We start from the raw sequence: 19464 nt of genomic DNA on the forward strand, positions 1-19464 counted from the left end.
ATGAGATCCAGCTGTAAAGCATTTTCTCAATTAGTAATCAAGGGAAAGGACCCCTTGTGGATGGTGCCATCCCTGGGCTGGTATTCTTGGGTTCTATAATAGCAAGCCAGGGGAAGCAAGCCAGTAAGAAACATTCCTCCATGGCCTCTGCATCAGCTCCTGCTTCCTGACCTGCTTGAGTTCCAGTCCTGACTTCCTTTAGTGATAAACAGCAGTGTGGAAGTGTAAGCTCAATAAACCCTTTCCTCCCAACTTGTTTCTTGGTCCTGATGTTTGTGCGGAAATAGAAACCCTGACTAAGACAGGGACTTTTCCCAGGAAGGAAGGAAATTGAAGTTACAGTGAAAGTAGGCTGGGTTCAACAGTAATGTGGGCCAGGGCATAGATCATTCCTCATTTCCTGCTCTTGGGCGCACTGACTCTTGCCTCTAGTATTCAGGAATACCTGAAAGCAGGATGTTGCAGCAGAGTAAAATAAAGGTCCTCAGTTAGTCCATAGAGCAAAAAAGAACAGGGCATCTCCTCAGTCCGTAGCCAGAAAGTGCCAAACAGAGGAGTCTAGAGCCAGCTCACCACCATTGTGGTTCCAGGTTAAGAAGGTAGTCAGTTGTGGCAACCCACTGTCATATAGCCTAGACAGACTATTTCCCCTCTATATTTTGGTGCCTTATGGTTGGCCTGAAATTTCCCTTCTTTGTATTACTAGGGATTACTAGGGAACTCCTGTTTGAAATCCTTTTAGTGTCTTTTTAATGAGCACACTCCTGTGTACAAATTCTGTAAGTTTTCTATAACACGTAGCAAGTCATTGTTGTCTTTCTAGTCTGAGAATACCTTGATGGTTTTTGGTGCTCTGGCTGGATACAGAATTAAGAGTTGGAGGTCATTTTCCTTCATTATGGAGGGATTCCTCGACTGTTCTTGTTCTAGTGTTGCCATTGGGTGATCTGAAGCCCTGGGAGTGCCTAGGACACCATGTATGCCGTGTGCTCATCGTTGCTCTCTGTGCACTCTCACCTCCATAGCTGGAAATGGGAAAATTCCATTTCACAGTGGTGTATGCATAGATTTGGGCTATAAAATAGGATTTTTTTCTTTCTATTTTCTTTATTATTTGTGCTTTACTTAATGGAAAATTTCCTCAGTACTGCCTGCCAACCTTTATGTTGACTTTTAGGTTTCTTCCTGTGTTTATTTATTTTTAATTAAAAAAAAAACTTTTTTTTAACTTATTCACTTTACATCCCTCTCACTGCCCCCTCCCCACAACCCTTCTCCCATCATCCCTCCCCTTCTCCTCTGAGTGGGTGGGGCCTCCTGCATGTCACCCCACCTTGGTACTTCAAGTTTCTGTGAGGCTAGGTGCTTCCTCTCCCACTGATGCCAGGCAATGATTTTCTTTTTTATTATTCAATGTATTTTTATTTACATTTCAAAATGATTTCCCCTTTTCTGCCCCCCCCCCACTCCGCAAAAGTCACATAAGACCTTTTTTGTTGTTGTTTTCTACAATTTCTGGTTTTGTTTCATAGTAATTAAACCTTATTAAGGATTTTCAGTGCTTCCCTTGTTCGGTCTGTTTGCTCTGAATTACACTTTCTGTTAGCACTGGCCACTGTTTTAGACTGTTCTCCAGAAGTCTTGGGAGCTGTGGCTGTCTTGCCATTATTAGAAATCAAGCATTGCTCTCACTTGGAGACATTATTGCCCCCCAACCTCTGGGACATTTGGCAACACTAGGAGACATTTTTGATTATCAAAGCCTTGAGGGGGGGTTGCTACTAGTCTTCAGTGAGAACAACACATATTACTTTCCTGTACAAGGAAAAAAACCATTCAGCTCAAAATGGCAATAGTGCTAACTTGAGAATCCCTACAGCAGAAGACTTAAAAGCTTCCTGGGAAAACACAAGTCTCTCTGGAAGGGGATTTAATTGATTCAGGGCATCTTAACCTTTCTCTAATCATGACCCTTTTCACCTGAGAAACTTTTATGCAACTTTAGGTAAAATAAGTATACAAATCAAATATTTTCTTTATAAGTCATAAAGATATTTATTTAAAAACAGTTACTTTGTGTGTGTATATATGTATAGTTTTACCATTTGTTAAGGATGAAAACAAATTTGCATACTAATTAAGTGGATTGCTTATTTTTACATGAATTAAATCTTGATTGAATATTCGATACTAAAGAGCATAGAGCATATTAAATATTTTTCTGAGTTGATTGATACTGATTTTGCAATTGTCAATGCTGAGAACATTGTTTTGCATAAATAGACAATAGAAAATGATAGAAATGTGTTTAGGATCATTTTAGAAATTGTTAGAAATTCTGTCCTGATACCAAGCCAAAATGCATTTAATGATTTTTTTCAAATGAAACTCAAATACTGATTTTAAAAGTCAATCACTCTAACCCAATGCAATAAAAAGGTATACTAATTTACTACATGCTCAGGAATCATAGTAGGAAAATATTAAAAGTCTGTTTTTCATAATGAAACATTATTTCGATAAGAGCAGAAAACCTTCTATGTACCCTAAGCACACTGCAGTGCATAGCATGTAGTCTCAAATGTGAGTTAAGGTGTTTTAGAAAGCAGTCATCAGTGCTGAGTGGCATGCTGTGTATTTAAAGTCAAAGCTCTGACACAGTACCAGTGAGTGCTGCCATAAACACCTCCTATTCATTACACATTTGGTTTTGGATTGTTGTTGTTGATTGTTGTTGGGCATGAGAAACCTCTTGGTATTGCACGCGCGCGCATGTGTGTGTGTGTGTGTGTGTGTGTGTATGTGTGTGTGACAATTCAGATTTGTGGCTCCACGGGGTCACATCCCATGTTGTAAGAAGCTGATATATAGTTGAATGATGTGGGATAACCTCATTTTATCTTTGAAAAGGACTGAGACTGTCAATATAACTAACACACACACATACTCTCTCTCTCTCACACACACACACACACATGCACACACCACCTCATGCTCCTTTGCTTTCTATATAATATCCCTTTCTCATGGCCTTCTCTCTGGTCTTGAGAATGTATTGCTGTCTCTAAAGTATGAACCCTTGTTAGCATGAGAAAGGAGCGTTTACCCATGAAATAAGGTAAAAGACTAACTGCTTCTTTAAAATTTCTAGTTCCAGATTCATGAGATTCTTGATTGTTCTGTAACATAAATGGGTTTGGATTCAAATAGTCTTCCTTGTTTTCTCTAATCAACTCTCCCAAGTTTGCTGGATCAGTTAACATCATTGTATGTGTGTACATTCTTTATCCCACAAATTTGATTATTACTATTTCACCTTTCTTGTTCTCCCAGTCTTTTCTTTAAGCTCCTTTTAGTAGATTTGGGAAATAAGTTAGATGCACTATGCTCAATTTATCTTGGTTTTCTGGAAACCAGGCATAATTTGTAGCATATTTTCATGTAATTATAGTCTCTTTTTAAAAATATCTGCCTTTATATGGGAATTATATATTACCTACATTTAACTTTTCTTATAAATTAAAAGTAAAGGAGAGTATTCTGTGTCTGCATAGGGCAGTTATGGTCTTTCCAGAATTCTAGCAGATATTCTAACAATACATATTTGAGGCTCATTCCCAGGAGTGAAACTCATAACTAGTAAGCCCACTTAACAATCTATGCCTAGGGAAATTATAGGTCCTATTGAAGTAACTAAATTGATAAATCATCAAACTACCTTGTAAATATGTATATTTATACCCACTGACAAAGGTTATTCTCAGATACAATGAGAAAAGCCTCTCTTTGCAATAATCAGCAATGAATGCAAGAAGAATGGGTGATGGTTGAAAGCTCAGTCCTAAACAGACATTTGCAATCCTTCCTCTAGTGCTCAGAGATCACTGGGAGAGGCATTTAGGAAGTATGCAAAAGCCAGAAGATAAGATGAAAGCATGTGAATGCCATTTTCTGAACTCAATAGAATTGTCACAGTCATGAATTCAGCAAGTGCACTTACCCTCAGCTGTCCACATACAAGACAGGTCATATTAAAAGGGAAAGGACTTGTACACCTTCCTATTGCATGGTTGGATATATATGCAGTATATATATATATATATATATATATATATGAGAAACATATGAGAAAGAATTGTAAGAAAGAGAAGGTGTGTGTGGAGAAGTAGCAGTGAGATGAGAGAAAGTTGAAATTGAGAGTGGTTAGTGTACATTATGCATTTATATTAAATTGTGAAATAGTAAAGTTAATTAAAAAATTTAAAAGCCATAGAATTATGCAATTATCCATCTGCCTTAATAAGAACATTGTGATAAAACTCCAGTCAATATTTGGTATTTGTTAGAAGTTGAATGGAGAGTGTGGGCTCATGCGCACATGTGTATGCATGTGTACAGATATTTGTCACGTTATGTGTTTATTTTTGAGAATCTCATAGTATATACAATGAAATATGATTAGATCTACCCCTGACTTTCCCCTCTAGTCCCATCAGTATCCCCACACACACCCCAACTTCATGCCTTTTTTATTAAAGACTTGTTAAGTCCAGTTAGTGCTGCCCGTGTATGCATGGATATGAGGCCATCACTGGAGCATGTGGAACCTACCAGTGGTTACAGTTTCAATAGACAGACAGACACAGACAGACAGATTCTCTCTTCTCCCAGGGATATTTAATCAAGTGTCAAATATCACCAGTTGTCATTTTATTTTGGTCAATACCCTAGTACAAAAAGATAATGTCTCATTTTCTTCCTCATCAACACTCAAGAATTGGCTATATGGTACATTAAATAAATTTAAGGTAAAAACTTCCACATGTCAAGAAAGCATTGGCAAGCAAAACTGAAATCTGTCCTTCCTGAACTTTTATTTTCCCTAAAGTATCAGCTAAATATAACTAATGAATATAATATGGTTCTACATCAGTGCTTTTTATTACTTTCCATTTTCATAAAAGACCAACCCAAATTATATTTTTATTAGTATCTCCTGAGTTTTAGGTTGTGAATGAAATCATAAGTGACCTCAGACTGTTTTGATGTCTTTTAAGGTTATTAAATTTGCCTCCCCTTTGTTAGCTTCCTGCATGGTATTAAGGAAAAGCCTTTAGTCTGCTTTACTTAGGACTTGTGTTCAGGTCTTGAAGAATAAGTGCTGTCCTTTTTAAACCTTATTAAATAAGCTTAATAAACCAGTGGATTTAATTTTTTATTTGTATTTTTAAAAATATTTTGAGACTATAGTTACATCATCTCTGCCTTCTCTTTCTTCCCACCAGGGTCTCTCATGCACTGCCCTGCTCTTTCCAATTTATGGCCTCTTTTCTCTTTCATTGTTGGTATTTTGTATGTATGTGTATGCTCCTATTTTTTAAAGGTGGTTTGTTGTCTCATTGCTTTTTCGCTCCTTTCTCCCTAGCTGTCTTAATTTAATTCTCATACAACAGTAGCAGGAGAAGCTTATGCTTTCTTTTTTACCTATATTTAAGTAGGAAAGGGGTTTTAAATTTGACAGGATTGACCACAAACAACCCCACAGACAGAACTTAGAAATTTTACAAAATGATGCAGTTGAGTTGAATCATACTACACAAAATGTATATATAAATAGAGAACCTGAGGGCTTTTGTGAGGACAAAACCTGATTTTGTTAAATATTTTCTGAAATTGCATTCTATTGTCAGATGAAATAATCACAAGTAAGACTAGGTTAAAAGTGGAAGTGTTTGTGGGAGCCCTGCCTCACTTCATTGTGTTGTTATTGAGGACATAGTGGTTTTTAGCGACTGGAAAAGGTTTTCTTTTTGTAGACTGTGATCTGAACATTATTAACCCTTCCTTCCCTTCTGGGCTAGCTTTGCTGTTTGTGGAAAGAGTTGAAGCTGGGTAGAATTGATGGTTATGAAGATGGCATTCAGTTGGTCACAAATCCATGTTTATGTACAGGATAGATTAAATTTATTTGCTTGTCCTTTAATTGAAAAAAAGGAAAACAGTATTGCAAGTCAAAGGAACACTATATAAATGTTTTTCTTTCAGTACGTACCCTGAGCACACACACAAGTGCCCTATAAAAGACAGTGAGAATGTCCTTTGTCTAGTCTTCCACCAGTAAGAATTGGAAAAATGTATTCATGTACATATGCTTCTATATTTAATGAATAAATCATAGTTGAAGTGCTAGTTTCACATAACAAATCTGTCCTTGGGTATCTTAAATTCTGGAATTCTGATATTTATTTGATAACTGTTCAGGACCCAAGTTTTGACACTTTATTCACTCTACATATGTCACCAACTGTGTGACATGTTTTGAGTCACTGATGAAGAGTGCAGGAAGGAGTAGGTAAACAAGTCACTAGACTACTACAGTGACTTTTACTGATAAGGCAGTTAATTATTTATGGCAGTTTAAAATAGTTCCAATTTGAAGTTTTAGAATGATGAAGGAATTCTGTAATTTTTTTTTGGTCAGACTAGAGAGATTCCTGGACACCAAATCACTCAGGGATTTTTTTCCTTGAGAACTCCCTGCTCAAGACTGTTGTACAGATTTTGTTGAGGATTATCATTTCCTTATTTTATGTGGTAATTGCTTATATGTTTTTTATTTTGCTGCTTGATTCGGTGTGTGTGTGTGTGTGTGTGTATGTGTGTGTGTGCGCACACACGTGTAAGTGTAAAACTTTTTCTCTGAGATTTTAAGTGAGAACATATAAGATTTTATTTTAAAAAAGTACAAGAATGAATGAGAAAATTTGGATGAATGCAAAAAATTTGGAGCATAAAGTTAAGAGTTTATGACTTGCCAAGGACTGATGGAGAGAAACTCAGTAGGATATGGAAATAAAGATTAGTTTGTGGCAAGATAAGAGGGAGGTGTTAGTGATGTAACTTTTGGCTTCAGAGTTGGTCTTATGCGTGCAGTAGCAATTGATGGAAAGGGGGCATGAATTGGAAGGAAAGCAGGGAGGGCTTCATGGAAGGGTTTGGTGGAGGAAACAGAAGCGAGAGTTGTTGTAATTAAAATACAGTGTATTAAACAAAAAGTATGTCTGTATACTACCACTTCTACAAACTTCCCAGTGTATCCGATGTTGATAATTATTTGCAACTCCTACAGTTGTTTTTTGTCCTGAATATAAGAATACTACTTAGAATTTTTAAAATATATATTTTGATTTGAAAACCTACTTATTTGGCTTACATTTTTTGATATAACAATATCTTAAAGTGATGAATTACCTTTGCATTTGACAATAGTGCTCAAAATTGCATTGCTAAATTTTATTGTGAAGCTCTATAGTTTGACTTTGGTGAATAAGGAAGCACAGTAAGATGTTGATCAAAAAGAGGAAATTAATATCAATGAATTAAAATTGACTTTTGTTTTTTAGGGGTCCCTTCAGTGTTGTACGGCGATGTATCAACAGAGAAACTGGGCAGCAATTTGCTGTAAAAATTGTTGATGTAGCCAAGTTCACATCAAGTCCAGGGTTAAGTACAGAAGGTAAGAGATGGATTTCAAGTAAGTTATTTGATGTCTGGCTTTATTCCATCTCCAAAACCCATTTATCAACCTAACCTCATCTGGGGGTGGGGAAGCCGGGGATATGATATAGTGGGGAAGTGGGTGGAGACAGTGTGAACTCCAGTAGAAATAGTTGCTCAGAAGTCTAATTTGAAATATGGGAACATTAAGTCATCTGGGATATTTATGAGCTTATGCTTTTTTTTTTTACTAGAAAGAGTGAAATAGGGACTTTTTTAGGGTGTATTTTGAGGCCTGTTCTGTGAGGTGTAGGATGGGAAGGGAAGGAAATAATTATAAGGATGTTAATTGAAGATTTAGAAGCAGCCAAGGTTCTTTTAAGTATAATTTATGGCATTTGGGATTACTATCTACTATAACTAGATGATTGATATTTTATTTCATATTTGACTAATCACATACTGTATTTGTGAAGGTTGAAAGGTCAATAGTATTAGAATTTGTGGGACTTAGAATTTTTTTAAGATATTCATATATATATATATATATATATATATATATATATATATACACACACATTTGAGCTACTTTTTATTTTTTAAATCTGTACCATGATTTCCATTAAAGGTAACAAAACTGATTATTATATTGACTTTTCTAATTAGCCTATTTACTAGCTTTAGATTTTTCACAAGCTAATAAAAGATGTATTCTTCTTTTGTATTTTGTTTTTGAATCTTAAAGGCAGTGAGTGCATTTGAAGAAAATTCAAAGTGAAGTATCCTATTTGTGTTTTACCTAATTATCTAGCTTTGGAAAGTAGAATATCACACAGTGTGAGCTCCAATCTATTCCTATAGATTTTTATTCAGGACAATTACTTCTAAATACTTTGTGACTCTTTAAATGATTATTATCAATATAATGTTTGTAGAAGGTTGTTAAAAATTATTTCTAGGAGGCTGAAGAAATGGCTCAGTGATTAAGAGTCCTAGCTGTTCTTCTGAAGTACTTGGGTTTGTTTCCACCACCACAAAGGACTCACAAACCATCTCTATTTTCAGTCCCAGGAGATCTGCTGCCCCTTCTGCCCCCATCATTATCAGTCATGCACTTGGTACTCAGACATGTAGGCAGGTAAAACCCCCATACAAATAAAATGAAAATAAATACATCTTTTAACAAACATTTTTAAGTTACTTATAAGAAAAACTCCCTTGCTGATTTGTTTTTAGTGCTTTAATCTTTAGTGGATACCTATAAGGGGACTTCTTTCTAAGTTAAAGCGTATGCATGCATTTAGATTAAATAAACATGACCACACTACTGGGGGGAAAAATCTTGTAGTAAAATTTAGATGTTTCATAGTTCATGATTTCATTGTCAGAATTGGCAACTAACTGCTTTTAAATATACATTATTTTATATGCTTAGCAAAATGAAAATTTTGCCTTTTGGTGGTCTTTACAATTATTTTTTCCCTTGAACTGTTTTATATTTGGATGTTTGGATGTGTTGTTTGCTTTGTAGTGCTGGGAATCAAACCCAGGTCCTCAGGCAAGCTAAGCAAACACTGTTTCTCTTAACTTTTAAATACTTTTGAGTTTAAAGTTCTCTACGTCTCAGTAATTTTGTGCAAACCTGATTACTAAACAAATAGATGTTTTGCTAAACGTTACAAAATTCTGATATTGTTTATAAACATAGTACAGATTTAATTTAAAATTACAAATGTTAAATCAATTATTCAATTATCTATATTAAATTAGAATAATGGAATTGAAATATCTTAATCATATTGCAAATAACTAAAATAAATATTTATAGCTTATTTTCACCCTAAATTATTAATATCAAAGTTTTGATTTGTCCTATCATTATACCTAATTCTGTGTCTTTCCAGATACGTTTTTAAATTTCCAAAGCTATTTTTAAGGGAGGCAACTACTTTTCATTTGTCTATAGTAAATTATTGTCAGATTTCTTTAGTCCTGATCTCTGGAACTATAGACCCAGAATATGAGAAAGAATCTCTTTTACTGCATACTTAGAGCAGGGCATGGTGACTTATACTCAGCCCCAGAATTTAGGAGGCCGGGCCAGAGAAGGGCAGACCTCTGTGAGTTCATGGTCATCCTGATGTACATAAAAAGTTTCAGGCTAGCCAAGACTATATATTGAGACTGTCTTAAAACAAGCAAACAACAATAAAACAAAACAAAACAGAACCCATTTAGCCAGAGGGTTAAACACCAAACTATTTTTGTCATTCTAAGATTTTCTTTTTATTCTTTAGTTTTTTTTTACAGTCCATACTTTATCCCCTCCCCCCCCCCAGCCAGGCCACCCTCTGACTGTTCTACATCCCATACCTCTTACCCCAACCCCCTGTCTCCAGGAGGATGTCCCCACTCTCCAACCCTACCCCATCAGACCTCCCCACTCCTTAGGGACTCAGGTCTTTCCAGGGTTAGCTGCATCTTCTCTGACCTTGCAGTCCTCTGCTGTAAATTGTGTTTGGGTCCTCATATGAGCTGGTGTATGCTGCCTGGTTAGGGGCTCAGTGTCTGAGAGATCTCAGGGGTCCAGATCAGTTGAAACTGCTGGTCTTATTATAGGGTCACCCTCCTCAGTTTCGTCCAGCTTTCCCTTAATTCAACCATAGGGTCCATGATTTCAGTGCAATGGTTGGGTCTAAGTATCTGCCTCTGTCAGATTCAGCTGCTGATAGGGCCTCTCAGGACAGCCATGCTAGGCTGCTGTTAGTAAGCATACCATAGCATCAGTAATAGTGTCAGGCCTTGGAGCCTCCCCTTGAGATGGATCCCAAATTGGGCCTGTCACTGGACTTCCTTTCCTTCAGCCTCTTCTCCATTGTTGTCGATGCAGTTCTGTTAGATAGGAACAATTCTGGGTCAGAGTTTTTGATTGTGGGATGGCAATCCCACCCCTCCACTTAAAATTTGAAGGTGGATATTACATATAATTTATATCCCTCCTTTCAGATTCTGTTTCTACATCAGTAAAGTTGTAGCTCACATGTTCACTGCTTTGATGAAAAAAAAAAGTCTTTAAGTTTTGTCCTGAAAATAAGACCAAGCTATTTATGCTCTATGTCTCTTTGGGCAGTTGGAATCTTGTGCTATTTTTATATCAATGCTATCTACTTACAAATTTTAAATGTACCCATTTGAATTTGTTATATTATCTGTGACTCTGGTTTGGTTCAGAATTCAATGGTATTCTAGTGAAACTATACTATTGGCATACTCATGGTACTACCCTTTAGTTTTTCCTGTTTTTTTTTTCAGCATAGTACCTTACTTTCACTGAGAAACAGAGTTAAATCTCACATCTATTACCTTCTCACTTTTGCACAATGGAATTCTTGTACCCTCTGTTGTGCTTATTCCTACTGGCTTACTTCATTCTGACTTTGCCACATTTTATAAGATGTAAAATATATTTAATAAACAGTAAAATATATAAAATATCTTTGAATATTTGCCCTTTCAGACCTTTCTGCCCAACTTCTTTTCATCCCTTTCCTAGTTACTACAGGCAGAACTTGTCTGATTCTGTCTGCTCTTCTATTCCATTTATAAATTGTTAGGATCCAAAAATAACCCATTTCATGGCAAAGCATATAAAACATACTGTATTAAGAAGAAACAAATTTTCAAGGGACATTTAGCACAGTAAAGAGGAATCCATAAAGTCAAGTAAGATAATCTAGAAATTTCTTTGATTTCTACCTATTTAAGACAATTTCTTAAGCAACAAATCATTTAAAATCTATCCTATGCCTTATTCTTCCCTTACTCATATTTTTTCTCCCCTTGGCTTGTAGTTTATTTGACCCTTATCATTGCCTATTTTTACTGTTACTATATCTGTTTGAAAATATATTATAGGCTAGATGTAATTATCTGCCTCAAAATATATTATAAGTTAGATATGGTTGAGCAGGACTATAATCTAAAGATTATGTGGAGGCCAGAAGATCGGAAGTTGCAGGTCATCATGGGCTCCATAGTTTGAGCTCATGAATTCAAAGCCAATCTGTGCTACATGAAACCCTGTCTCGAGAAAGAAAATAATAACCAATATGAGTGCATGTGCCTAATGAAGATCACTGGGGAGCCTACTGTACATCACTTATTTAGATAGGTCATTGCTTATAATATGATTTTATTAGAAACATTTAATAGTAAATTCTGTATACATATCATACGAATTTAATTTTGAAATAAAATGTTTATTAATTGAAGATTTCTATATTAGTCAACAAATTTTAAATTATATTGCCTTATGGAAGCTTCCATATTAAACTTGAATATTTCTCTTTACTTTTTGCTGTTAATATTCTAATTTTTGTTCAGTGGGGTTTTTTTTTCAAGTTGCACAAAATCCACTAGTACTTTAAAAATAAATATATTTTGACATATGTGTTCATTTTTCATTAAGTTTTTACAAGATTATGAAACAAGACATATCACTCCTGAATATTTTATAATTTCTTCCTCTATATGTATAAAGAAGTAAAATTGCTTATAAGTATAAGTGAAAAGTTTCTACTAAATGAAAGATAAATGATTTTATATTAAAATATTTCTGATATGGGGACAGTGAGATAGATCAACAAGTAAACAGATAGGTCAACATCACTTGTCACCAAGCATGACAGTGTTAGTTTGATACCAAGAACCCACATGGTAGGACTGACTTGACTCCTGGAAGTCATGTTCTGACCTGCATATACACACAAACCCACTTCATCAGTAATCAAACATTTGAAGATTTTATTATTTATATGTGTGTGTTTGTGTGAATATGTGTGGGTTTCTGTGGAAACTAGAAGAAGCTATCAGATCCTCTGAATTTGGAGTTACACCAAATAGCCACCTGATATGGTTGCTAGGTACCAAACTTGCGTCCTATGGAAGAGCAGGAAGTATATTTAACTATTGAGCCGTTTCTCCTGCCTCTCATTAGAAGATATTTTCATATACACATGTACAAAGACACACAGATATATCCCATCAGTGAAATTCTTAGATTTTTATCTTTGAATGTTTTTTTCTGAAAGAATAATTTTTTACTGTTTTTATTATTACTAATTTTTTTTTTTAGTTTACATCCCAAATGTTACCCCCTCTTACCCCTCTAGAGAGTTTCCCCCCATTCCCCCTTCCTGTCTCCTCTGAGATAGTGTTCCTCGAAGTGTTCCTAGTCTCTGGACCATCAAGTATCTACAGAATTAGGTGCATCCTTCCCCACTGAGGCCATACAAGGCAGTCCTCTGCTACGTATGTGCTGAGAAGCCTCAGACCAGCCCATGTATATAGCGTATGTTCTGGGGTCCATGGTCCCGCCCATGTTCTATGCTCTTTGGTTGGTGGCTTAGTGTCTGGGAGCTTTCAGGGATCCAGGTTAGTTAACACTGTTGGTCTTCTTATAGGGTTACTATTCCCTTCAGTTCCTTCTGTCCTTCCCCTAATTGTTCCATAGGGGTTCTCAACCTCAGTACAATGGTTGGCTGTAAGTATCTGCATCTGTCTCAGTCAGCTGCTGGTAGAGCCTCTCAGAGGACAGCCATGCTAGGCTCCTGTCTGCAAGCACAACATGGCATCAGTAATAGTGTTAGGGAGTGGTGGCCGCCCATGGGATGGATCCTAAATTGGGGAACAAAATAATCCTGGGAGGCAGAGGGAGGGAAGCACCTGGATGGAAGAGGGGAAGGAGGAGGAGAAAAGGGGTTCAGCATCAGGTATTCGGGGAGACAGGAGAGAAGCCCAGAGGACCAGGAGAATGAATGGAAATAGGCAGCTTCCTGAGGTGGTGGGGGAACCTCTAGAAAATCCCAGAGACCTGGGATGGGGGAGGCTCCCAGGACTTAATGTGGGTGACTTTAGCCAAAATGCCCAATGGTGGAGATAGGAAACATAGAAACCACCTCCAGGAATTAGACAGGACTCAGTGGAAGGATGGGGATACCAACTTACTTTGAAAAATATTGACCCCAAATTGTTCCTGTTTTAAAGAAATGCAGGGACAAAAATGGAGCAGTCACTGAATGAATGAATGGCCAACCAGTGACTGGCCCAACTTGGGATCCATCTTTGAACTTTTAATTAATACACCTTTTGTCTTTTATCCTGCTGTGCCACTAATAAGGTTTTATTTTTAAAATATTATGCAAATTTATTCAAGCAAACAAGGAAATTAAAAGCTAGTAAAATAGAATTAGAAACTGAATGTCCTGAGTTCTGAGTTACTTTTAATTTTACTTACTTGTTTTGGTGCTAGGGTTTGAAACCAACGCCTTGATTTTTGCTAAGTATATGATCTACCAGTGAACTCTACTCCCAGTCCATAACCACAATTTGAATAAAGATTGTTGAGTGAAAGATCTTTTTTATTGGTTATTTTATTTATTTATATTTCAAATGTTATACCCCTACCTAGTTTCCACCCCACAAGCTCCCTAGCCCCCCTTCCTCCCCTGCCTCTATGAGGGTGCTCCCCCACCCGCCTACTCACTCCTGCCTCAGCAGCCTAGCATTCCCCTATTCTGGGTCAAGCCTCCACCAGATCAAGGGACCCCCTTCCTGGTGATGCCAGATAAGGCCATCATCTGCTACATATGCAGCTGGAGCCATGGGTCCCTCCATGTGTACTTTTTGGTTGGTGGTTTAGTCCCTGGGAGCTCTGGGGGTACTGGTTGGTTCATATTGTTGTTCCTCCTATGGGGATGCAAACCCCTTAAGCTCCTTGGGTCCTTTCTCTAACTCCTCCATTGTGGTTCCTGGGCCCAGTCCGATGTTTGGCTGTGTACACCTGCATCTGTATTTGTCAGGCTCTGGCAGAGCCTCTCAGGGGACAGTTATGACAGGCTCCTGTCAGCAAGTGCTTCTTGGCATCAGCAATAGTATCTGGTTTTGGTGTCTGCAGATGGGATGGATCCCCAGGTGGGGCAGTCTCTGGATGGCCTTTCCTTCAGTCTCTGCTCCACACTTTGTCCCTGCATTTCCTTTTGACAGGAGGAATTCTAGATTACTATTTTTGAGGTGGGTGGGTGGGTGGCCCCATCCCTCAACTGGCGGCCATGCCTAGCTACTGGATCTGGTCTCCATAGGTTCTATCTCCCCTTTGTTGGTTATTTCAGCTCAAGTCCTACCTGTTGGATCCTGTGGATCTCTTGAGTTCCTGGCATCTGGAACTTTCTAGTGGCTACCCCCAAGTTCCCCTTCCCCAACTGCTGTGCTACACACCTACTTTTAAATTCCTGACCCCCCTGTATTTCTCCCCCATCATCTCCTCCCATATCTGAACTGGTCACCCTTTTCCCTCCCCCTCCTCTCTTTTTGTGTAAGTATTTCCTACAAGTTCAAACATTCCCTCCTAGAGGAAAGACAGAAGCTTACATGACCAGTGAAACTCACAAGGCTCAGGAAGTTCTAAGATTCTCTTCCCGAGGTTCTATAAGTTTCTGGGGAGGAAGCCTGGTAAATTGCCTCCAGAGTTCCTAAGTAAAGCTGAAGCAGAGCAAGCAGGATGCACTGAGCACACAGAAGAAAGAATGCATGCCGGCTCCAGCCTCGGCACAGGATCAGAGGAAGCAGGGATATCTGGAAGGTGCATAATGAATATACACAGACTACTTTTGGGCTACAAGCTGACAGGCAATTTTTCAAGACTTAAAGTTTCTCTTCTCTCTCATTCTCTGCTCTCTTTCTCTTTTGCTCAGTCACTCACAGCTTGAGGCTGCACACACTGGGCATTCTCCTGCGCACTCGGCTTTTCTCCTGTGCACTTTTCTTTTCTTGCACTCTCACGCTTATACACACCTCTGTGTGTTCCCCTTTCACTCACACACACACTCTTCACACACATCTCACACACACCACATGCACTCTCCTTTCACTCACACACCCACTCTTCACACACACATCACATTCTCTCTTCACTCACTCTTCAAATGCTCTCTGCATTCGTGCTCTCACTCACTCTCTATATGCTCTCTACCTTCTCTCTACATGCTATCTACATGCTCTCTACATTCTCTCTACATGCTATCTACATGCTCTCTACATGCTCTCTACATGCTCTCTACATTCTTTCTACATGTTCTCTACATGCTCTCTACATGCTCTCTACATGCTAACATCTCTAGATGCTCTCTACATGCTCTCTACATTCTACATGCTGTCTACATTCTCTCTACATGCTCTCTACATTCTCTCTACATGCTTTCTACATGCTCTTCTCATGTTTTCTTGCCTTTCTCTTGCCCTAGTCTTTTATTGATACTCCAAAAGTAGATAAAAAAGACATTGTACAATCGTTGCCCAATCAAATTCAAAAGAATAACCATGTCCCACAAAGAATTAGAAATTACAATTGTTCCCCAAAGTTTCAAACTTCTCTATTCCCAGGCCTATAGCCAAAATAATAATAATTGCCAAGTTATCATTATTTAAACTTTAACTTTAACTACTAGACTTCAGAGCTCAGACCTCCGAGGCCAGCTACTTGTATTTTCTTGTGAAGCTCTAATGATAAATGACATGGGCAAAGCTGCCAGGCAGTGGCCAGAAAGAGTCAAGTTAACCCTTACCTCAGTAGTTCCCCTAGCTTTCCGCTTCTGTGCATTGCACACAATGACTCTCCTAAGAGTCCCAGTGCTTTGACTTAGTTTTACTAAGATTTTACATATTCTATACTTGCTTATCCAGGCAGGAACCACTCTCAAATGTTGTGTAAAACTTATAACTTTATAACTTCTTTAATATTTTTTTCTTTCTTTGGGGTCCCAATGTTGGCTCTAACTCATTTTCTAATAATTTTGTCAAACTTTCTTTGCAAGTCAAGCATTAATCTGGAACTACCATTGTGCAGTTATTTCATTGTTTCTAAGTTGAGGACACACAGCATGCACCTGAGCCATTAGGACCGTGCTGTGCTGTGCTGTGCTGTGCTGTGCTGTGTGTGCTGTGCCCTATGCCTCAGTTTTTAATTGTTTAAGAATCATTATATTAGGGAACATCTAGTTTCACAGAACTCACCAGAGCAGGAGAAAGAAGTAAGAAAGTCAGATATAATAGAATAATTATGCACACCAAGGACAACTGAAAAGCAGTCAGTCACAAATGAAATCTATACAGCTGTTGTCCAGAGCTAAGGTTAGGAGAAATGGGAACAACTGTTTTTTACAAAGAGCTGCCACAGGCTACTGAGATGTCTCCATCCTGGCCTACTGCAGGCAGTCCCTTATTTCAGATGGCGGGTCTCCTGGAGGGATGTGTGTCCTGCTTCTCAGGGTCCCAGACACCATCCTTTTCTACAAGGAACTGCTGCAGGCTTCTGAGATGTTTCCATCCCGGCCTACTGCAGGCAGTCCCTGTCATTGTTTGCTGTCCCCAGCAAGTACAGACTTTACAGATTTCTCCCAATTACTTACTAAATATCAAAAATAAATAAACAGCGGCAACAATAATAAGTCTTGAATAGGATGTTCTGATTTTACAGGTGATATTATGCTAAAACCATCCAGTTTTCTTTTTTTTTAAATTTATTTTTTAATTGAATATTGTGTTCATTTACATTGCCAATGGTAAAACCTTTCCTGATATCCCCCCTCCCCTAAGACCCACCCAGCCCCTCCCCTTCCTCCTTTCCCCTGCCTCTCCACCCAACACACTCCCTCCTTCCCCCCATCAGTTTCCCTTTGTTAGGCCTCTGTTGAGCCTTTACCCGACCAAGGACCATTCCTCCCACTGATGCCCAACAAGGCCTTCCTCTGCTATACTTGGCTGGAACCCCGTGTGCCCCTTGGTTGATGGTTCAGTCCCTGGGAGTCCTGGGGCGTCTGGGTGGCTGACATCATTGTTCTTCCCATGGGGCTGTAAACCCCTTCAGCTCCTCCAGACCACCCTCCAACTCCTCCATTGGGGACCCCACACCCAGTCCAATGGTTGGCTGCTAGCATCTGCCTCTGTATTTGTAAGTCTCTGGGAGGGCCCCTCTGGAGACAACCATGGCATGCTCCTTTTGGTATACGCTTCTTGTTGTCCATAGTAGTGTTGGGGTTTGATGACTGTTTATAGGATGAATCCCCAGGTAGGGCAGTCTCTGGGTGGCCTTTACTTCAGTCTCTGCTCCACACATTGTCTCCATTATTGCTCCTGTGAGTATTTTGTTCCCTTTCTTAGAGGAACCAAAGCACCCTCACTTAAGTCCTCCTTTCTTCTTGAGCTTCCTATGCTGGGTGAATTGTAACTTGTTTATTTTGAGCTTTTGGGCTAACATCCACTTATTAGTGAGTGCATACCTCGTGCGTTCTTCTGTGATTGGGTTGCCTTGCTCAGGACCATCCAGTTTTCAGTAGCCAATTATGAAGTTTATATGTAATGAAACAACCAAAAAAAAATACAATTCTTGCATAGGATATTGGGAGAAGCAGTCTGCAGCAATTATACACTAGCAGATGCAGGCATTTTAATTAGCTATTTTAGTATATCCAGAAAAAATAGAAAGAAACAGTATAATACAAGTAAAATAAAGTGTGAAAGCAGTATCATGACAAATAGGAAATGGCTGTAATGAGATAAAAAAAAGCTACACAAGCAAAAAGAAAAGGTATAGAGTAGACATTTCATTCAAATGGAATATCAGCAGATTTGAACAGACAGAAGAAAGAATTCCAGCCAGGAGACTTGAAGGTAGGCTCATTAAGATTATGTAGGTGAAGAAAAGAAAAGAAAGCAAAATAGGGACGAGCAGAAAGCCATCACTCACAACATAATGTAATAGGAGTGTTGAAAGGAGAGGGAAAGGAGAGAAGCAGCATGTGTGACGCATGTGTGAGGGAATGCTTGAGGAACTGATGGCACCAAGTTCTCATAAGTTCTACATAGATGAACCAAAAGGATATATCATAAGCAAGCTGTCAAAAATTATGGACGAGAAGAGTAAACTACAGAAGAATGCAAGAAAGAATGGATTCGTTATGGACAAGGGATCTGCATTAGCTACCAGCAGACTTTTCATCAGAAATCATGAACACTAGTGGCAATGGTATAGTATCCAACATGCTGAAAGAAAATATTATCAAGAATCCTTTATACAGAAAGAACATACTTCAACAAATGAAGTATAAGTTAAGTTATTTTCAGATAAACAAAACTTAAGAAAGTCTGGCTGCCTAGTTATTGGGACTAACAAACTTGCTCTACAAGAAATTCTCAAAGTGTATTTTATTTGTTAGTATCTTGAAGCCATATAGAAATAAAAAACACTCTTAAGAAAACCACATATATAAATATGAAAGATACTAGAAACATACTTTTTGCAACATGGTCTCAATATGTAGCATTGGTTGATTTGAAACTGGTTAGGTAGACCAGACTGGTCTTGAATTCAGAGATCTGCCTGTTTCTGCCTCCCAAGTAAGATTAAAGGCTTCTGCTACTACCCCTGGCTATAAATACATTTTTATTGTGCCTGTGTTTCTCTTAACTGACTTAAAAGATAACTGCATAAAGTAGCATAAAATTATGTTGCCAGTCTGTCTGGGCCAGTTCCCTGAGCAGACCTTGGGCACAAACTCTGCATCCAGTCCCACAACACCCAGAGGAAGCTCCACTCCCAGGTGCTTTTACATATAGGAAACTTGAAACTTATGACCGTTTTTTTTTTTAAATCCAAATAAATGGGGAGCCTTTCTTATATTTGTGGATAAGAAGACAGTACTGTTAAGGTTATTTCTTCCCAAGTTAATTTATAGATTCATTGCATTCCAAATTGTGATTCTAGCCAACTACTTTTTGGATATTGACAGAGTGATTCTAAAGTTCTATAAAATAGAAAAATATCTAGAATAGCTACCATATTATTACAGAAAATCAAAGTTGCTCAACACCAGTGCTTACTTAAGAGGTGCAGGGCATATTGATTGTCTCGTA

At 38.1% G+C, this 19464-nt stretch overlaps 1 protein-coding gene across 8 annotated transcripts in view; it reads left to right on the forward strand.

Moving 5' to 3' along the window:
* The window catches only part of Cask (calcium/calmodulin dependent serine protein kinase), a 329031-nt gene that overhangs the window by 55591 nt on the left and 253976 nt on the right, over positions 1 to 19464 (forward strand). For 4 of the 8 annotated variants that reach the window (XM_052170182.1, XM_052170184.1, XM_052170185.1 and 1 more), the window contains exon 2: positions 7404 to 7534. In XM_052170182.1, coding sequence (XP_052026142.1) covers positions 7404 to 7534 — 131 coding nt within the window. The remainder of the gene's footprint in view (positions 1 to 7403; positions 7535 to 19464) is intronic. The other 4 variants (XM_052170183.1, XM_052170190.1, XM_052170187.1 and 1 more) reach the window with 1 other exon arrangement.

This window comes from Apodemus sylvaticus, chromosome X (assembly GCF_947179515.1).
Source record: "Apodemus sylvaticus chromosome X, mApoSyl1.1, whole genome shotgun sequence".
NCBI classification, from domain to species: domain Eukaryota; kingdom Metazoa; phylum Chordata; class Mammalia; order Rodentia; family Muridae; genus Apodemus; species Apodemus sylvaticus.